Source organism: Heterocephalus glaber, unplaced genomic scaffold (genome assembly GCF_053883595.1).
Source record: "Heterocephalus glaber isolate CG9 unplaced genomic scaffold, H.glaber_assembly_v1.0 deba00001572, whole genome shotgun sequence".
NCBI classification, from domain to species: domain Eukaryota; kingdom Metazoa; phylum Chordata; class Mammalia; order Rodentia; family Bathyergidae; genus Heterocephalus; species Heterocephalus glaber.
The window spans coordinates 24,198,596-24,218,838 of NW_028258357.1; the positions used below are offsets into that span (position 1 = coordinate 24,198,596).

The 20,243-nt window shown below is 56.6% G+C and overlaps 1 protein-coding gene across 4 annotated transcripts in view; it reads right to left on the reverse strand.

Annotated features, from left to right (window-relative positions):
* The window catches only part of Large1 (LARGE xylosyl- and glucuronyltransferase 1), a 334,576-nt gene that overhangs the window by 278,642 nt on the left and 35,691 nt on the right, over positions 1–20,243 (reverse strand). Inside the window, exon 1 of one of the 4 annotated variants that reach the window (XM_087192773.1) lies at positions 18,158–18,797. The exons of 2 other annotated variants lie outside the window; for them this stretch is intronic. In XM_087192773.1, the coding sequence (XP_087048899.1) occupies positions 18,158–18,165 (8 nt within the window). In that variant the 5' untranslated portion in view covers positions 18,166–18,797. Of the gene's footprint in view, positions 1–12,146; positions 12,518–18,157; positions 18,798–20,243 lie in introns of those variants that run through there. One more of the 4 variants, XM_087192776.1, reaches the window with a different exon arrangement.

The window sequence follows — 20,243 nt, forward strand, 5'->3', positions numbered from 1 at the left end:
AGAGCACACGGTTCAATGCCCAGCACCGAACAATGACATTTCCTGGTCTCTGACCGAGAACCTGAACTTCCGAGGGCAGCCCACTTCCCTGATGCACTCCTCCTGCGCAGGAGGGTCCCCGGCACTTGCTCAGGGTGATGTCCTCTCCACTTGCCTCCTGGGCCCCTGCTGTCTGTTTCTCTCACCTGGTGTGGACGTCCAGATCCCTCCTATTCCAAGTTGGGACTGTGACTGCTACAGCAGCACAGAGCAGGCGCCCGACCTCCAGAACCCAGCCGGACTCAGAGCCTGTGCTGGCTGGCTATGAGGGAGCAACCTGCATCCCCAACAGCCCCATCAGCCCCGCCTGGAAGGGGCAGGTCACCTACAGGGTCTGGGAACACTTTCTATTCCACTGCCCCAACGTCATGAATTTTTTTTAACAAACACCTTCATACCTGCCCACAACACCTTCGTGAAAGGCAAATTCAAACAGAGGCCAGGGCCAGGGGGATTGTGAAAGATAAAAATAGCAACAGAACAAAGGAAAAGACAGCGGCATAGTGAACTGCATCTGTACACTGTAAAACCCTCTGTGAGCGACAGCTGTGTTGGTTTCTATGAACAGCTGGGTCCAGAGCATCTGTAAGAAGCCCTTGCTGAAGAGTGGACGTAGGGGACACTTTACACACGCCATGGCCACAGGTGGGGCTGCAGCCTTGGCCATGTGGCTCTGATGGAGCTGCCGGGGGTGGGAGGCCTGGCCCTGGGCCCCAGCCAGCAGGGCGTCTCCCCTCGGGCGAGTTTGAACCAACTCCCTTGTCTTCGCAGAAGCTGGGCTCCATGGCAGCGGGAGTTAGCAAAGGTCACAGTCGCCCTGGTGGGAAGGCGACCTCAGCCGAGTACCCAGCCGGGCGTCTGTCACCAACACAACTTTACTGATGGGCAGTGAGATTTACATTTCGTGTCATCTGCATTTGCCACAGGCAGCATCCTTTTACTTCCTTTTCTTTTAAAATGTGAGAGCCACACTTAGCTCATGGGCTGTCATCCACAGACTCCGCTGGGGACAGTGACTTGTCACGCTCACCCGCTGCAGAAGTCCATGTCGGCACCATGACTGCTACAATCTCCTCTCTTCACTCTGCAGTGCCACACAGAATGCCAGGGCCTCAAAAAAGCTTTTAAGAAGCTGTCGCCTGGCCTTCGCGGAAGACCTTTGGCGAGGTCACGGGTGCACCTGCAGCACCGACCCTGGGCAGCTCCAGCTGCCGCCTGCTGCCCCCGGGGCTCCCGGTGGTGGGCACAGAACTGACCCTGTCCGTCTTCCCCAGGACAGCGCGCTGTGTTTTCACTTGCAGCAGGGGAGGGAAACGACAAAATGGACTACTCCCAGGACAGAGAGGTCCACGCCAAGAGAGGGGAAACAGAAGAAAGCGTGGAGTCCACATGCACGCAGTAACAGTGGCAGCTCCGAAAGTGGCCGGTCCATACACCTACTGAACAGACCGGGAGTGCTGGCAGAGCACAGCCCTCGGGCACACTAGGCTGGCGAGAAACACAGGCGGCATTTCAGCGGTGAGCAGAGACCACTCTGCCAGCCAGGACTTACGGACCACGGACAAATGCTGTGGGGCCAAGTGAGTCTTTAATAAAACTCTTAATTTCCCCAGAGAGAGACTGCCTGCCTTAAATAATACATTTACATGAATGAAAAATAAGCAATGGCTGCCTCCCTCCCTGCCCATTGCAAGGCACTTCCACTTCCATACTCTGTCCCCCGCTGCAGAGAAGCAGGACCCACGCTGATGCCAACCCAGCCCCCTGGCCCACAGGGCCTGGGCCTGGCCCTCAAACCCACATCCCTTCTACCCTGAGTCCAGGCACTTTCTGTTGCATAAGACGAAAGGCCCTGCTCATTCCGTTCCCCTACAGATTCTGAGATCTTTACAAAACCATCCACAGGCCAGATCTCTGGAGAAAATACCTATAGAATGATGAAGGTTGCAAACTAAGCAAGCCAACACAGGAAAGCAAGTCTTTGGGAGACACAGCCACCCTGACCGGGTTGGGGGGTCTATCTTGCTTCATGTCGAAACGTTAAGTCACCTAGCTTCATATAATCACAAACACAACAGTTGGCTCAACACCAAATGGGCAGGGAAGTTCCCAACCCAGCAGATGGACGTCCCAGCTGTAAAATCTAGAAAATGAACACCACGCAGTTCCAGAAACCAAAAATGGTCCCACAAATAAATAAATACATCGCTTCCAATATGACTTTGGATATTTACTTTCCTTCACCCTTTCAACAACTGCAGTTAACAGGAAAATACCATTAATCCCCCAACCTATCCTTTTCCATCTTACAAATGGGCACAAAAGTTTCACAACATTTATAAATTTCTAATTGAAAGCAACAGAAAAACCAACTCAAACTGAAATAAGAAAGTAAGGCTGTGAGGCTTCCACCTGAGGACGCATGGCCAGGTGCGGGCACCCACCCCGGACAGCGAGCAAGCTTGTCCTCAGAGGCGTGGTGGCCGGGCGCCCGGGGAGGATGCAACTGGACTCGCACAAGGATGCCCGCCCCCTCTCAGCTCCCACAGTAGCCTTGTCCGGCTCACAGGGCGGGTGCACAGTTCGTGTGCCGAGACCCACAGGGTCACCCTCACAGGCCCACGGGCTAGCGGGGTCGGAGGAGGAGAACTGAGCAGGAGGAACAAGCACCACGTTAGAAGGGCCCAGAAGACGCCAAGGTGGGCCAACACAACTGGAGGACAAAGCAGGACCCAAGGACACTCCTCCTGGGACCAGAAAGTCGCCAAATGGTGACGAATTATTTTACAACACAGGAGTCAATAACAAAAGGCCCTGCAAGGTAAATCTCTCGGTCAGAAATGAAGGCTAAGATATTTAACTGCTGCCCACAGTGCTTCAAAGAAAGCCACGTTCCGTTTACAGAATATAAACTTTGTAAAATTAAACAAGCCTACCGTTATCTAAATCAAAATCCCTTTACGGTTCTAAATGGCTCCTCACCATCTGGAAAGTCAGAACATGGTACTTAAAAATAAAAAGGAAAAGCTTTTTGACCTATTTTTGTCCCCACAATGGTACAAAGCACCAAATCCTATTTATTAAGAACCTCAGTGCATGCGAATTGTGCTAGCTGCTTGCAACTCTAAAATGACACCTATTATTCAGCTGGAGATTGGAATCTCCAGCAGTAAGGTGTTTTTTAATAAAAAATAAAATTAAAAATAGATTTGCCATGGCCATTTTAATGAAACTAGTAGCTCTGCTGGCTTAGAGGGAAAATGATGTATTTCTTGGGATTTTTACATATTGACCTGAGTTTACTTTAAAAAAAACAGCTGTCCCCAGCACTCCTCTTCCTACACGGAGCACTGCTCCCTTCCAACGGCACCTCCTGTCCCCTCGGAGGCCACCCTACCCAGGCCACGTGGGGACACGGCGGCCAGGCCACAAGCACAGCCTGAGGGACGGTGCCCAGGAGAGGAAAGACCCAGGCAGTGCGCAGGGCATCACCCACAGAGCAATAGCACCGGCCACAGCACAGCTCACGGGTGCATGGAACAGCGCAGGGGGCCTGGGGACCCGCCACAGGCCCGTGAGCGTCAGAACATCAGCGCCCTCTGTGGGCCTCAGGCTCCTGTCTCCAGAGCCAAAGGTGGCTCCCCTACCCCCAGGTTTCTGAAACAGGAAAACTCTCACTTTATCCTACTAAAATCGTACGAGGAAACCCAAGACATGGCGCACGGGAAGAGCTGAACTGGCACTGCGTTGGAGCCCAGAGCCGGCCAGCCTGAGCCCGAGGCGGCAGAACCAGGGCTTGAGGCCACCTCCGTGACGTCACGCTGAGTGGGGACACTTTCGGACACTCCTTACAGTGGCTCTCACGGTGCCTGTCCTAGGGATGGCCAAGAATTGGGCTGCATTATTATTCATTTAAAATGCTTATTATGAAAAATGTCAAGCACGTTCCAAAGAAGAGCGAGTCCCTGTGTGTGAGCCAGTGCCATCGACCCCGAGTCACGACCAATCTAGGCTCAGCCCCATGCCCCCGTTCTCCCGCCTCCTGCCAGGGTGCCCAGGGAGCAGATCCCTAATTCACCATCATCTCTGCAACAAGTATTTCAAAATCTTTATCTTTCAGGCAACTAAATTTCCATTGCAGTCCCACACCAAGAGAAAAAGACCAGCATTAATTTCCTATCAGCTTATCATGGCCACTGGCTGTCCTTTCTCCATCCTACAATTCTCTCCATAAAGCTCTGAGCTGCCCTTCCACACACTTCCTGTCTGCACTTCCGGGGCTGCTCTCTGTCCCTTGCATGCATTCGGCTGATGTGGTTTCTGACTTCACAGTGTGGCCCAGAGTCCTGACCATCCAGGTCCTATGGGGGCACAGACGCTGGGCTCACATGTGAGCTCCAGGTGCCCTCACCCCTGTCTTCCCAAACTTCCACGTGTTTCTGCACATACAAATTCACGGTTATACCATCCTAGTTCTACCTGAATTACATTAAGCTCTCCACTGTCCTGAAACTTTTTACCCAACAATACGACAGTACTAACAAAAGCACTGAGTGCTTCACATGTTAAAAACTGAAGGAAGACTACGGAGGATCTCTGTCCAGAGTGGAGCAGGTGAAGGACACCAGTGGCTGGACATGGCCATGTCCCACGCTTCGGCGAGCTGGTCCACCTGGCACCGACTGACAGCAGGTGGACACCACCAGACAAGCTGTGCGACAGCAGCAAGGCTTCCCAAACCTCCCAACAGCTCGGTTCTCAGACTGCTTTTCACCGTCTCACACGCTGCAGTTTTTAGAAAATGACTGTCCAAACCCAGCTCCACTCCACCTTTTCCCAGCTTACGTGGCTCACCAGCATTTCCAGATGAGCCACAGCCCCGAACTGGTGATGAAACCGGTCTTTCCAGCCGCCCTGCTAAAGTTGACTGGAGGCCACAACACTGGCTGTGCTGCCAGGACAGGGTCCCAGATGGGTTGGTGTCACTGGACTCACGGTGTGGACAGCAGCAACTCCCCACTGTCCATTACTGGTCCAGGAAGGACACAGGGAGCCCGAGCCGTGGACATAAACCACACAGCTCCGCGTGTTGGTTTTTAAAATTAAAATGATGCTCTGAAGGGTCCTCCCTCAGAACCCTCCGAATATAAGCAAAGGAGCTTGTGAGGACAACTCATCAAAACTGGCCCGCATCGTGCCCTGGCCCCAGGCACCTTCCTCATCAACACATCTGCATCTAAGGCACCTCTCGCAGGAGAGGCCACGGGTGGTGGTATCGCAGTCCCTCACAGGGTCCCAGGCCAGGGGGCGGCCAGGCAGGGAAGGGCAGCTGTTCAGGTCCCCCGCTACACCTACAGCCCAAGGCCACGTGAAAGTCCCCCGGCACCGAGGCAGCAGGGAGAGGCCGGGGACAACCTGTCACACACTGGCACAGCCTGCCTCCCGGGGCTGCCCAGCCACGCAGGAAAGCACTGTTCCCAGGCCACTCAGCCAAGATGCCCCAGCCCACTCTGCCACATCGGGCCCAGTCCAGGGCTCCCCAAGGTGGGCCCACCCCGCCCTCCCCCGGGAACTGGCATTTGGCGTTCAGGACCCAAGACGGGAGCCTTTGACCCAAGATGGAAATCGAGAGGCCGAGGGAACTGGGTGGTCCAGGTTCCGGACCCTCCCTGAGGAGCCAGAAACTTCTGGGACGACTCCGGAGGCCTCTGGTCACGGGGCCACACCCCCTGGCTTCCGGCAGGAAGGGGGAAGACTCACATTAAGCATCCTCTCTCCTCACAGCCCTTCACTCCTCGGCTCCCACGTTCCGCATGTGCCTGACCCCCCCCCCACCGGCCCCCAGCGCTAAGGACAGTCCCGCAGACACCCCGCCCCACACTGGCACCTGCATGTGAAGGAGAGCAGAGCCGGGCGTGGCAGTGCACAGCCGTAATCCCCGCATTCTGGGAGGCCGAGGCAGAACTGCTAGTTCAGGCGCAGCCCGGGCAACTTAGCAAGACCTTGTCTCAAAATTAGAAATTAAAAAATGAGCTGGGGACACGGCTCAGCGTGCAAGCCCGAGTTCCATCCTCAGCAGAGAGAGAGGGAGAGGGAGAAGCTGAGAGGTGGGGGACTGGGGGTCCGGGTCCTGGAAACTGCTGGGGCTGCTCCACGGTCCCTGTGTCATCCTGGGAAGGACAGGGAACGGAGCCGAGGGGTGGCCACCGCACCTGGGTCCTTCCCAGCCAAAAGAGAAACCCGGACAGAAGCCAGCATCGACACACCCACGCGCTGCGGGCCCCAGGAGAGCTGTGGCCCTGCCCTCTGGACTGAAGGTCCGGAGGCCAGGCCCCGCCCACAGTTAGGCCCTGGCAGGGCCCGCGTGCAACAGCTGGCCATGCAGGCTGGAGCTCCGCGGGGGCATCACGGGGAGACCGGAGCAGTGTGCACAGCTCCGGCCTGGAGAGCAGCAGGACGCAGCTCGAGTCCGGGCTGCAGGACCCTGGCTGGTGACCGCAGGTGGCAGTGTGGCCTCCCGGCGCCCCACTCTCCTCAGCTCAAAGCAGAACAATGGCGCATTTATCCCAGTGCTGCTCAGGGGCCATGGATGCTGGCCACGGTGCTGGCACAGCTCAGGCCCACACACAGGTGGTGGCAGGGTCACCGTGACTCTGTCACTCCTGTCAGGGTCTGAAGTCCCGTCCCCGCGGCAGGCTGTACCCCGTATTTGGAAGGATAACGGGGCCAACACATTTCCCACTGAAATCCCTGGACGGAGCCGACCAGAGTGCAGTGGCCTGCAGCTCCGCTCCCTCCTTGGGGTCTTGGCCGCCCGCCATGAAGTAATCCCAGCTCCGCCTCCTAACCCAACCCCGCGCCCTCGTTTGTAGCCTCCGGCCACCGCTGTGAGGTGACGCCAGAGGCTCCCAGGAAGCCTCTACTCTGGAGAGGCCAGGGAGGGGTCGCCGGTACCCGGCCGGGTTCTGGACCTTGAAGCACCCTACGCACAGGCGCCTCCTTCCACACAGCCGCTGCGGGGGCAGCATCACCGACCGACCGAACACAAACCTGGCTACTGCACTTCGCTCCCCGCAGTGAAACCAGGCGGGGCTCGGCCTGCAGCCGCCTGGCACTGACCCCGTTGCAGCCTTCACTGGCTCCTGCTCCTCTCCGCCACCCCGACCTACCGGGCCCAGCGCCCTGTTGCACCTCACCCAGCACGCTCCAACTCGGGCTTTTCTCCCGCCGCCCTACCTGGGGCTGAGCTCTCCACAGGCTGAGCCCCTCCAGCAGGGCTCCTGGAAAACAGCACAAAGGCTCTGCGGCCACCTCCTAGGAGGCACTCATCTCATCAGCAAAGCACGGTCTGGGACGAGGGCTCACACACAGACCCCGCTCTGCCACTTTCAGCTGAGTGATGCAGGAAAGTCATTCAGCCTCTCTGTCTTCATTTCCTTGTGTGTTTAATGAAGTAGAGCACTTACCTCCCTGGGTTATCTGGGGGGACTGATGGGAGCTTGATTCACACAACGCACAGTGAGCTCTAGAGAACACTGTGTAATTGTCATCATTGGTGTGATTTATCAATACTACAAATGGCTCAAGTTTTCCCTCTTTACGGCAGAGTAGTACTGCACTGTGTGTACATACCGTATTTTCTTTATCATTCATCTGTGGATGGACATATACACTTCTTCTAAGATTCAGGGATGATTAACTCTGCTGCTATAAACATGGGCATGTATGTGTCACTATAAACAACGTCTTTAGCTTTCTGGGGAACATTCCTAGAAGGGGAGTAGCTGTGTCAAATGGGATTTCTAGCTTCAGTTTTCTGAGGAGTCGCCACACTGGCTCCCAAAGTGGTTGTACTAGTCTATATTCCCACCAACAGTGCAGAAGGCGTCCTCCTCCCCCGCCCCTAGCCACTCTAGCACTTGTTAGTCGATTTGATGATGGCCCTTCTTTCTGGAGTGAGATGGACTCTCACTGTTGCTTGAATTTGCGTTTCTGGAATGGCCAGAGATGTTGAACATTTCATGTATTTATTAGCCATTTGTACTTTTTCCTCTGTGACGTGTCTATTCGTTTCTCTTGCCTAGTTTTTGATTGGGTCTTTTATTTTGGGGTGTCTAATTTTTTGAGTACTTTATATTTTCTAGATATTAACTCTCTATCTGAGGAATAGCTGGCAAAAATTTTTTCCCATTCTACAGGTTTTCTTTCACTCTGCTGGTTGTTTCTTTTGCTTGCAAAAGTTTTGGTAAGATCCTATTTGTTGAATTCTTAGTACTACTTCCTGTGCAACTGGGGTGCTGTTCAGGAAGTCCTTGCCTAATTCTAGGACTTTAAGAGTTTTACTTATTTTATCTTCCAGCTGGTTAAATGTTTCTGTGTTAACATTTATTTCTTGATCCAGTTTGATTTTAGTTTTGTACATGATGAGAGATATGGGTCTAGATTCAATCTTCTGCATGCGGACAGCCATTTTTTGCAGCACCATTTATTAAAGAAGCTGTCTCTCTTCCCATGTGTGGTTTGGGCCCCTTTGTCAAATCAAATAGTTTAATGTGCTTGGGGTTGTTTCTGCACCCTCCATTCTGCTCCACTAAACTTCATGCCATTTTTGTGCCAATACCATGCTGTTTTCATCACTGTAGCTTTGTAATATATCTTCAAGTCTGGGACTGTGTGCCCCCACTTTGCTCTTATTACCCAGGACTGCTTTTGCTATTCTCAACCAGATGAAATTTAAATAGCCTTGAAGGAAGGCCACCCTAAGAAACACTGCCTACTTCAGAAAGGAGAACCCAGACTTGGGAGGTCGAGGGACTGGTCCAAGACCATGCAATTCAATGGCAGAACCTCATGTAGGACCTCATGCAGTCTCCAGGTTCCTGCTCCAAGGTGGCTTTCCTAGAATGGACTGGATTCAGGGTCACTGCTGAGCAAGATGGAGTCCAGGAGAAATTCCAGAACCATGTGCACAAGTGTGAGCCCCAATACCAGAGAAAGCCTCTGCTCTCCAGCCCCTACTCAGGTTTTCAAAGTGTTTGTGTACCCACCCACCTTCACCCCGAGAAGCCCAACCGTCAGCCTGACGTGCAGAGGGTGACATGAGGCTGTGGACACTTACGTTCCTTGTTCAGCCTCACATTATGTGAAAAGGCAGGGATTATTCTCAAACCCAAGCTTCAAAATTTCATACCTCTCTTAGCAAAACACCACACCTCAGTATGATGTTCACATCATATGCACGTGTGTGTGTGTGTGTGTGTGTGTGTGAGAGAGAGAGAGAGAGAGACAGACAGAGAGAGAGAGAGAGAGAGAGAGAGAGAGAGAGAGAGAGAGAGAGAGATATGTTTAACCTCTGATAATCCCTATCTCACAGTTGTGAGGCTCAAACCAGCATATTTCCCCATGCTCAAGACAGGGAAGGCATGAGAAGATACCACTTCCTCTCCGACACGTGCAAAGTTGGAAAGTGTTGGTACGGAAGCCTGTCCAAAATGACAAGGACTTCATCTGTGTCCTTGGAATCTGGCCTGGGGTGGGAACCAAATATTCCCCGGATGGCCGGATGCATGGATGGCCAGATGCATGGATGGACAGGTATACCCACAGATGGATGGATGGAGGCTCTTCCTTCTGCTCTCTTTTCTTCAACACTCCAGGCATCCTGAGAACACCTTTAAGTTCAGTGGTGGACAAGAGGAAGCAAATGTGAAAGTGAAACTGCTCAGCAGCCCCGGCTCAGCTCCTCCAGGTGGGCAGGTGGCCACCCAGGGCTTCCTTCACACCTGATCAAGAAGGCTGAGCCAACTCTCGGGGACTGAGAAGCCTTCTGGAGCCTTCTGAAGCCCTCTGGAACTGACCCTGAATCCATCTAGAGCAAAAACTAAGATGGAACAAATATCACATTCAAGGAGCTAACACACCACGAAGTCAGAGACGACAAATGCAATTATTGATGTGCTAAAAAAACAAGAAAGCCCTTGGCCTGGGCATGGAAGACAGGCCACGTAGGAATTGGCCACAACGCTCTGCTAAACAGAAAACAAACGCTACACTAAAAAGTGACAATTACTTTCGCAGTTGGCTGGAAAAAAATCTTTTCATCAGAACACAGGTCCCAGTCTCTCCTCGGAGCCCTTCTTACACTGGGGCAGATCCCTGCTGTCCTCTCACATCAGCCTGGCTGAGATCTGAAGCGAGGCCCCAGCACCTGATCAGGCCCCCCACTCGCTGGAAGGGTAACCTTCACAGAAAAGAGGCCACTTGATAAATTCCAGGAAAGTAAAAATAAAACATAATGGAAAAGTAGTCTAATCATCAAGGCTAATTACAAAAGAACAGCGAATCGCTTTTTTCTCCCTCAAGTGTCTCTGGTTTATTAAAAAAGACCCAGCTCATAAAGATGCGCTGTGTTCCTGGCCTGAATAGGGATGGAAGGAATCTTAGGGGAGACGGTATTACTTTCACACGTAAAACCAAAGAGGCCAGCTTTTCAAAGTCGTTCATAACTCATGGTGACATATTTAAGTAACACAATGCAAGCGCTGGACACCAGAGCCGGGCCAAGTGCAGGAGGCTCTGCCCTCCAAGCCGCCAACCTGGCCCCTGGGAGCCAGGAGGCGGGACCTCGGGCCCTACCCGGGGAGGAGCTTTCAGCCACAGGCCCAGGATCCTTCCGGGAAGCGGCAGGAAGAGGGCATGGGGTGGGGGCCACCTAGCAGGACTTCAGGTCTCCTGGCCACTGCAGCTGCTCAACACAGAACAGAAGGTGAGAGAGCTCAGGGCTACAGGAAGGCTGGGTCCCGAGAGCCTGGCTCCTGGGTGGGGGTGCACCACCCGGGAGGAGGTGAGTCCTGATTCCAGGGCTGGGGCTTGCCTGTGCACATGCGCGGGGAGGCCTGAGCGGGTCGGTGCAGGTATCCACTGGACTGTACCACCCGACACCCCAAGTGCCCGGGAGCGTGAGTCCCAGGAAGGCTGACCCAGGGTCAGCAGCAGAGGGGGACAGGGGGCCACACCATCCAAGCATCAGGGGCCAGGATGCGGCAGGAACAGAGGTGGGGGATCCCGGCTCCGGCTTCTGGGACAGAGCAGCGTCTCCCTCCACTGCCAGGGGATTTCAGACCCAGGTTCTCCCCTGCTGCAGCTGGCCTGGCACCGGTGGGCCCCTGGGGGCTCTGGGGTTCTCGGGCCACACAGACGGCCTCACTGGTGCTGAGGCTGCAGCTTCCTGCAGGGCCACCAGAAGCCCTGCCCTAGTGACCGCATGAGCCCTGCTCTGGCCCCTGTTCCCCCAGATGTCCTGGCTCTGCTTCTCTGGAGAACCCCGACTCCTGCAGCATCTGGGGCATCTCCGACAGCAGCTCCCCTGGGAACAGACTCGGCCCTTCTGCCAGCTGTCTGAGAGGGGCACAGGAGAAGAGTCCTGACCCTCCGTGACACAGTGGACACTGAGCACTGGCTCCCGGGACAACAGTGAGTGGAGGAGCCACACAGAGCCCCACACGGTCACCAGGAGGTCATCCTATGTGCTGAGGCAGGAAAGGTTCAGACCCACAGCGGGGCTTGGCTGAGCCCCTGCTCTCTGCGAGGCTGCGCTCACCTCAGCACTTCCCACCCAGGCCCTGCCACCTGGCCCACCCAATGCACAGAGGGTGAGGACGTCAGGAATGGGCCCATGCCAGAAAGGGGGCAGCGGGACAGAGCCCCACGTCGCCGCACACTGGAGAGACTGCACGATACCCCTAGAGCGTCCTCAGGTGGCCAGGTCCTTGGGCACGCTGCCCTCAAAGCCAGCCTCTCTAGAAGGGGGTTAGGACTGCCCGGGGAACCTGCTCCGAGCAGGTCTCAACAGCCACTGCCCCTCGGGGCTGAAAGGGAGCCTGGAGGTCTCGCTAGCTGAGGCGTGATGGGCAGAGTCAGACCGAGGGCTCCAGTGGGAACCGGACACCCGCCAGGCAGCACGGAGACCAGGCTGAGGCCACCTGGCCCAGGATGGCAGACACGTTTTCCAGCACAGCTCACCTGGCTTTGAAATGGCAACTCCAAAGCTTTCCCTGCAGATTTCAAAACATCTTTGAAAACACTCCTCACCCTCCCAGCATACACACCGCTCAGTGCCGCCTGTGTGCTACCCGGGCAGCCAGAAGGAACGTACACTTCCCAATGCAGGAGGAATCCAGGACGTGTCCCTGATGTCCAGATAGTGAGAAAACCCCACGGACCGGAGCTCAAGGAGCCAGAGCCCTAACTGTGCTCGACAGACACGCAGTGGGGAGAAGCGATGCCACCAGGGAAAGGTGAAGCGCAGTTAACGTCCAGTGGCGCGAGTTTCCCAGGAAACCCTAGCTGCAGTCTTCCTCGGGGCTACTCGGAGGTAAATGTCAGCAGTGAGTAAGTGTTGCTCTCCAGATAAAACTTATTTTAAATAGAAAATGATGACCAAGTGGGTCAGACAGAAAGTCTGGCAAATTACACAACAGATCTCGCTGGTGACAGCAGAGGTCAGGTCACTATGCCCTGGGGCGGCCGCCTGGTCAGCAGACCTGGCCCAGAGGGAGAATGGCAGCCTTGCCTTGGTCACCTCCTCCTGGCTGAGACAGGACAGCAACACCTGCAGCTTAAAGGAGGAGAGGTTTATTTTGGCTCACGGTTTATAGAGGTTTCAGCCACAGTTGGTAACACAGTGTGAATATGCTTCACACTTAAAAATGGGCAAGACGGTCTATTAAATCTCAACTCAACACCTCACCCCGGCCTTGAACACGCACAGGTAAGGAAATGTGCATGACCTAAACCTCACACCTGCACACAGCCGTGCTCAGATAAATTGCTATTTCCAACTAAGAAGTAAGGCTGAACCCTGAGGGAGAAGCATCTGCAGGAGCCATCCTAGCAGTGAGGAGTTCTGCAGCCTCAGCATCCGGACCCCAGACTGGTTCCGCTCCCTGACACCAAGAAGAGGGAGTAGGGAGCGACCCAGACACCCTGAGCCTCTCGCAGACCCCAAGAGGCCCGGCCTCAGGACAAGCACATGGCCAGCACACAGGGAAGCACACCACTGGGCAACGCACACACCACACAGAGCCGTCCATGGTCTACAAGTAACCACAGCAACACTAGAAATCGGGATTGGCGAGTGGCCGCCACCCTGGATCCCAGCGGTGGAACCTCAACCAGCCTTCGGCTCCTTGCCTGCAGGACACACACAAGGACCTGCCTGGCCCGCCGTGCTACCACAAGGACACAGTCACCAGGTCCAGACAGCTGTCCTGCCCTGCCCACCACTTGGCTACAGCCCCTGGCTCATGCACCAGCTAATAAAAGCTGCTGCTGGAGTTAAGCAGCTCACCAGACTTCTGATACACTGCTCTGCCTCAAAGGAAAGGGGGAACCGGGTGCCATGCCCACACGCCCAAGAAGAGATTTGGGGCAGGACCAAAGGGTCCTGATACAAGCACACCCTCCGTGCTCAAGAGCTTGCAGCAGAAGAGAGCCACAGTGGCTGTGAAGACGGCATCATGGGGCAGGCTCCAGGGCAGACCCCATGCAGGGCAGAGGGAGAGCTCCTCACCACCAGGCACATGGTATGGTGCCGGGCATGCGTCCTCAGGGTGGGCTCCCTGAGAAGCTGGCTCTGGGCCACTCCAGGAGCAACCTGGGGACCCTCTGGAGGGGCTCAGCACTCCCTCATCCGGAGACCATGTGTCCTCCTCTCCCTGCCCCAAGCTGGGGCTTGGCTCCTCCTCACCTGGACACTGCCAGGTGGAGCAGGGCCCTCAGGCCCGAGAGATGGGGCCGGCTGCCTGCCAGACACCTGGCCCCAGAGGAAGCTGGGCGGGAACAGAGGCCAGACTGGCCTGGGTCCAAGCCCCAGCTCTACTACGCATCTTCAGGGGCCACCGTGACACTGTCCCTGGGCTTGATGTCATGAAACAGAAGCGCTTTGTATGAGAGCTGTTTTCGCTACTCTAACAACTCTATTACTGAAGAAGGCGCAGTACGAGCTCAAATTACAGAAGTAAAAATAGCCAAAATCATGTTGGTGATTAATGTTCCCATCCCAAGTGTCTATGAGGTCACACATGCGTGCTGAGAGCGTACGGCATGCCAGGCTATCCCTGAATAATCTCCTCTGATCCTCCTGCTCCTGCTGATATGACAAGTCTCCTCATCCCATTCCACAGATGGGACGATGGGGCACAGGAGGTGGTCAGGCTGCCCGTGACCAAAGAACGTGTCCCAGAGAGCAGAGTTCCACTCTGAGCTCAGCAGAAAGTCACCTGCTCAGCTCTCCATGCAGCCCTGGCACAAGGGACACAGGAGCCGAGAGACCAGGGTGCAGGGCCTGGCTCTGCCGTTGACAGCTGCTCGGCCTTGGCCCTCATTTCCACAGTGCAGATGAATACAGCCCCGCCGGGTAATGGAGCCAGTTAAAATAAAATAAGCACACACTTGTCACAGAGAAGCTGGCCATCACGCTGGCGCCTCTGCCTGCCCTCCCAGCCTCCCCACCAGCCTCCTGCCCCCTACCCTGTGGCGCCTGAGCTCAGGGCGCCTGATTAGGAACACAAGGGTCAGGGAGTGCTGTTATGTTCTTTTCAGAAGACTACGAGTCACAGATCCTGAGCTCAGACACAGCCGAGGTGCTGAGCCCGCCACGAGTTCTGTCTGGCAACGCCACAGTGAACGCAGTTTGACTTGCAGATCCAATAGTCACAGGGCACCTGCACCTGACGCTAGGCCAGATGCCACCTCCCATGTTCCAGGTGGAGGTGCAGGTGTCCAGGGTAAGGATGTCAGAGAGCTTGGCCTGCAGGGAGGGGTGTGGCTCCCTCCTCCTCCCACACCTGCCCCCATGATGGAATGCCTGAGACCTGACCGAGAAAGCTGAGGTGGGGAAGGCCCAGGAGACCTTGCAGGTGAGAGGGCTCCCACAGACCTGGGTAAACGGGGGTCCCCGTGGAGCCAGCCCTGGAGGAGGGCAGAGGCCCTATTCCCAGGAGAGTCACAATACAGGGGCATTGAAGTGCCACACCGGTACAACCAAGGACCCCAAGCACCCTGCAGATAAACACAGGAAGGGGGTGCTGGCTTCACACTGCTGGGGAAAAGCCACTTAGATCAGGGGAGCTGGCCTGGGGCCAGAGCACCCACTCGCAGGCCCTGTGGGCTCCTGCAGGTAGGGAGCAGCTCCCTTCTCACCCTACTATCCCCAGTAGACTCAAATGCAGGAAGGAGGGAGGGAAGCGGGCAGGGAGGGATGGGTGGATGGCAAAATGGGCAGATCACCTGGCCTGGAAGCTGCATGCCTGCCTTGAGTGAGCAGTGGGACGAGGAATGTGGACTTCAGGCACGGCCCACTGTGGTGGTGCAGATGCAGAACGCCCCCAAGTCCCATGCACTCAGAGGCAGGGCTTTCAGAAAGCGGCCGGGTCGTGGGGCAATGGATCCACCGCGTGTTAAACGGCTGACCATTCATGAAGCTGGGTCTGGTGGGAAGGGGCGGTCACTGGGGCGTGGCCTGGAAGGGCTGACTCCTTCTCTGGCTGCTTCCTGTCCACCATTTCCTGAGCAGCTCTCCTCGGCCAGGCCCTCTGCCATGCTGCTTCTGCCTTTGAGCTGAGGGACCACAGACTGAAAATGTGAGCCACACTGTACCTCTCCTTTAAGTTGCAGGTGCCGGGTTCTGTGTCTCGGAGACGAAGACGGGGCCATGACCAGGACGCCCGCAGAGCAAGGCTGTCCCCGAGGTCCACGGCCACAGCCCTGTCCCCAGCTGCCCGCTCACCGCCTGGGTGTGGCCTGTGCACCCACGCAGTCTCAGCCTTTCCCCGGTCGCTGGCTTGCTCTCCACATGTCTCCCTTGGTCATCACTAGCTCTGCTCCTCAAGGGGTTTCTGGCCAGGCCTGTCGCATGGTTCCTGAAGGAGCCACAGGCAGGGAGGCCAGCCCAAGCCCGCACTGATGAGGGCTGCGCACAAGGCACTGCGCCCTCCACTGCAGACGGCATCCAGTGCCCTCTGCTTCCACTGCGTGCCCAGGAGCAGCACCAGGCCACGGCCCCGCCGCCTGTGGCCCTGTCTCACCCACCCAGACTGCGGACGCTTCAGTGTGGCCGCCTCTCTTTCCCACCCTGACCTTGAAATAGTCTCACCGTTACACAGTGCAGGCTTTGTCCCGCTTGTCTGGAGGGTGACGGAACACCCTGCCAGGGAATACTGGCGTTTCTCTTCAAATTGGCACTGACTCGACGTGCACCTCACAGAAATAAATGCTCTCCACCTAAACGAGTCATGCGGTGGGAACATGCCGTGTCAGGGGACAGACATTTAGGACAACGTGATCTTGTTTTCTGGCCACGGCCACTGCTGCACGAAGGGCACACAGGGAGGAAAACAAGAGGACAGCTCCAGGCGCAGGGCAGGCAAGTTCTCCGTGAGGGAGAATGGGAGAAGGCAGCCCCGTGCCTCTCTGCTGTGGAACCCTCAGACGGGGTGGTGCCCGGCCCCGTGCATTCACCTGCGCTGGTGAGAAATAAGTCAAACCATTCAGTATGGGAAGCAGCTGAAAACTGCTCAGCAGAGCCAGTGAGCAATCAAGGTGTGCGGGTGTTGCTCAGAAACAGCACAGGAGGGAGCTCTGGAGTGTGGCGGCAGTGGCCAGAGTGGCTATTTAAACTGAAGTTATGTAAATTAAATGGCATTGGAAATGCAGCTCCTCGGTGAACCCAGCATCGCCATCACAAGAACGCTCTGCGGGGCGGGAAGGAGAAGGCTTGGACTGGCGAGGCGCGCAAGACCCTGAGCAGGGCTCTCGGCTGCTCTGTCTCAGTGCCTCATCTGTGAGGCGGGCATCAGGGCAGCCCCACGAGTCGAGCACAAGGACAATCTGCTGCGCAAGTGCTCACAACGGTGCCCCCGGGAAGGGCGGGCGCCAGGAAGGGAGACGGGGCCGGAGCACAGGCAGGGGCGCGGGTGGGCAGGAGAGCTGGACAGAACTGCCACGGGGTCACACACGGCACTGTGTCCACTCACTGTCTCTCACAGAGCACCCAGCACATGCAGGCGCTCTCCGGGGAACCAGGACACCGCAACGAACAGAAGCTTGAGCCTCACGGGGCTCAGTCTCAGCCAAGAAGCTACTACTGCTCATGCAAGAGGGAAGGGCAACACGTCCATTTCCACCACACGCTACACACCCTCAGCAATGAGAGGGGCGTGCCAAACACAAAGCTCCCACGAGGATGGACAGGTGGATGGGCAGAGGCAAGGTAGGCAGGCAGATGACTGGCTGGAAGGAAGGAGGGAGGAAGGGATGGATGGCTAGATGGACGGATGGGTAGGCGAGTTAGCCAGAGTAGGGACGAGGCTGGATAATGGTCGAGCGGTGAACAGGGCTCTGGGCAGATCCGGAGTTGAACAGCCTCGGGTGAAGGGCGGCGGCTAATTCAGGGAGCCGTTGCCAGGCAATACTAATAAATGACCATAAAGCAGTCTGCAAACAGTGTTGTACATAAAAAAGCTTAATTGTCTTGAGCAGGAATGTGAAACCCAGATGACTGGGCAGAGCTGGCCTTTGCTCACGTGCCCTCGGCTTCTATTCTGGGCTTGCTGTGGCTCACCCATCAGCTGGGGCTGCTCCTGCAGCAGAGGGACCGGACCACCTTTCACAGGCCCTGGATAAACCAGCCACGGGGGGGAGGCGTCCCCTTCCTGGGACACTCCGGCTCGAGGGCTCAAGCAGCTGCATTGTGCCATTGGTTCTGCTATGCACCAGGAGGAACTCCGCCAGGAGAGAACAAGCGGTCCCGACCCTGCTGTGTGTATTTCCAAAACGTAACACGCCTCTGGGGGCTCTGCAGCTCCCCAGCACAGCTCAAGCATGATGGGGCCCCACGGATGCACTGGGCCTGCTTCTCAGCATACCAGGCTGCTACAGTTCCTCACGTGCCCCCGTCTGAGGCTTCCCTTTTGCTGACAAAGGAAAAGCAGAGTTTGCTTCCCAAGGCTGTGTGGGGTTAGACGAGATAAACAAAGGGCCTGTGTTCTTCCATTTGTGCTGCTGTAATGACTCACTCGACTCACTCAAGGCTCCATGCACTATAAAGAAAAGAGGTTACCTGAGCATAGGTTTGGAGTTCAAGAGCCTGGGGCCACCATCTGCTGATTGCCAGGGCCTTCAGCTGGCACCAGGGCGGAAGCACATGAAGAGGAAGAGGTCACAAGCGAGCCAGGAACCGTGGGGGACCAGGGTCCAGGCTTGGCTTCATGAACCACGGCGAGAGAGCCCACTCACTCCCCGGAAGCAGCACCAGCACTTCAAGGGTCACGTCCACTAACCTCTCCCCGCCCACAGCCCCCTCCTGCACGTCCTGCACCCTCGTGAGGCACACAGAGGACCAAGTCTGTAACACGGAACCCCAGAGGATGCACCCACGGCATGTCCGGCCAGGCCCACTCCTCAGCACCCTGAGGTGGCCCAGCCCAGTGCCTGTGCCACACTCTCCTGAGCAGGACCCTGCTGAGGTCATGACCACACTGCTCTGCGGCTGCATACAGCTCACGTGATACACTGCAGAGCCCATGCCAGCTCCTCCCCTGCTGCCTCGCTTCATAACGGGCACACGGCGTGGGCATCACGGGACCATGGTGGGAACAGCCCGCCTGCCTCTTCCTACCCAGGAGACCTGAGAAATGCCAGGCTTTGCATGCAAGTAACGCTGGGTTTGGAAACACACACTAAAATAACCAAGTAGTGATGCAAAAATCTTAGTCCTGGACATCATGCACACAAGATTAAAACACACACGATGAAACGACGAGGTAGGTTCTTCTTGGGTCTAACCTTCTGCAGGGATTCCTGCTAGGACTTGCCAGGCTGGGAGGACTCGGCTGAAGTGACGTTGTCCCCATGTGGCCAAAATGATCTCCATCTATCTTCCCTCACCCCGCTGCATCCAGTACCACCACACGTGGCCTCCCCTTGCCCGAGGGCCACTCTAGCACATCCTGGGAGACTGACAGGCTATTTCCGTCCCGATCTGGGGAACTCTTCCCTCGGCATTTCTGTACACTTCATAGAGGCTCCTTTAACGTCCCTTTTGAGCATCTGCCCAGGCCCTGACTTCTCAACCAGAAATCGCCACTCCCCGAAGTCTGCATGTCCACTGCACAGGGCTCAACATACAGAGGTGACAATGACCTTGGCTGACCTTGAGGGGCTCAAAAATACCTGGCAGGACTTCAAGGCCAACGTCAGCACTAAATCAGCTGCCAGAGAGGCATCCAGGGGATCACAGAGGTGCCAGGAACTCGGGGCAGGAGCGAGTCGGACTCAGGACCTGAGCAGAACTTAGATGGGGTCACTCAAACACTCTGACCTTCCGCTCAGCCCCGCGGTCCTCCCCCTCCCTCCCCTGGGACTGGCCCCGCTAGCCCTGCTTTGCCCTCGGCTGGCCACTCCTGCCCATCTGACCCTCCGGCCCACTCTCGTCCCGGCTCCCTGGCCCGGACCCAAAGCAGCACTCCTCTAGCTGGCACTAAGTGTGGCGAGGCTAAAATCAGGCCTGTTTCCATAGACATCTGTAGCAAATCCCTTTTTCTCCCAAGTGGAAAAAACGCATTTGTCCATTCCGCGGGCAGAGTGACCCGGAGCCAGAGAGCCCGAGCCACGCATGCTGTGGGCCCTGAGCCTCCGGTCCCCATCCTGGGGCAGGAAGAGTGGCCTCCTCCTGGCCACGCAGAGCCCTGCGGCCCGGTAGGCAGGAAGCCCCACGCACACGCCCTAGCCCCTCTGTCGGGGAAGGGGTCCCTGGAGATGCAGGTCCGGGTGGGCTGAGGGGGCTGAGCACTCAGCCCGCCCGTCACAGGTCTCCCACCGGCTTCAGACAGGACACTGAGCCCAGGACCCGGCAGAGCCGGGGTGAGGCAGCAGCTGCGGTGCCGTGGAGAGGCCGGTATCGAGGGACCCTGCACCGGGGGCCGCAGATCCCCACCTCCCCACGCTGAGCAGGGGGCCTGAGAAGACCCCGAGACTGCGCCCGGGCCCCTCGTGTGCCCAGAACCAGGGCTGCCGCAGGGACACGGAGGACGGGGCGCCAGAGGGCAGCCTGGACTCAGAGTGGCCGGGCCAGCAGAGGCGGGGGCAGCTGTGAGGGCCAAGGGCCAGCGATGCCCCCAGGCAGGGGCAGGACAGCATGGGACGTG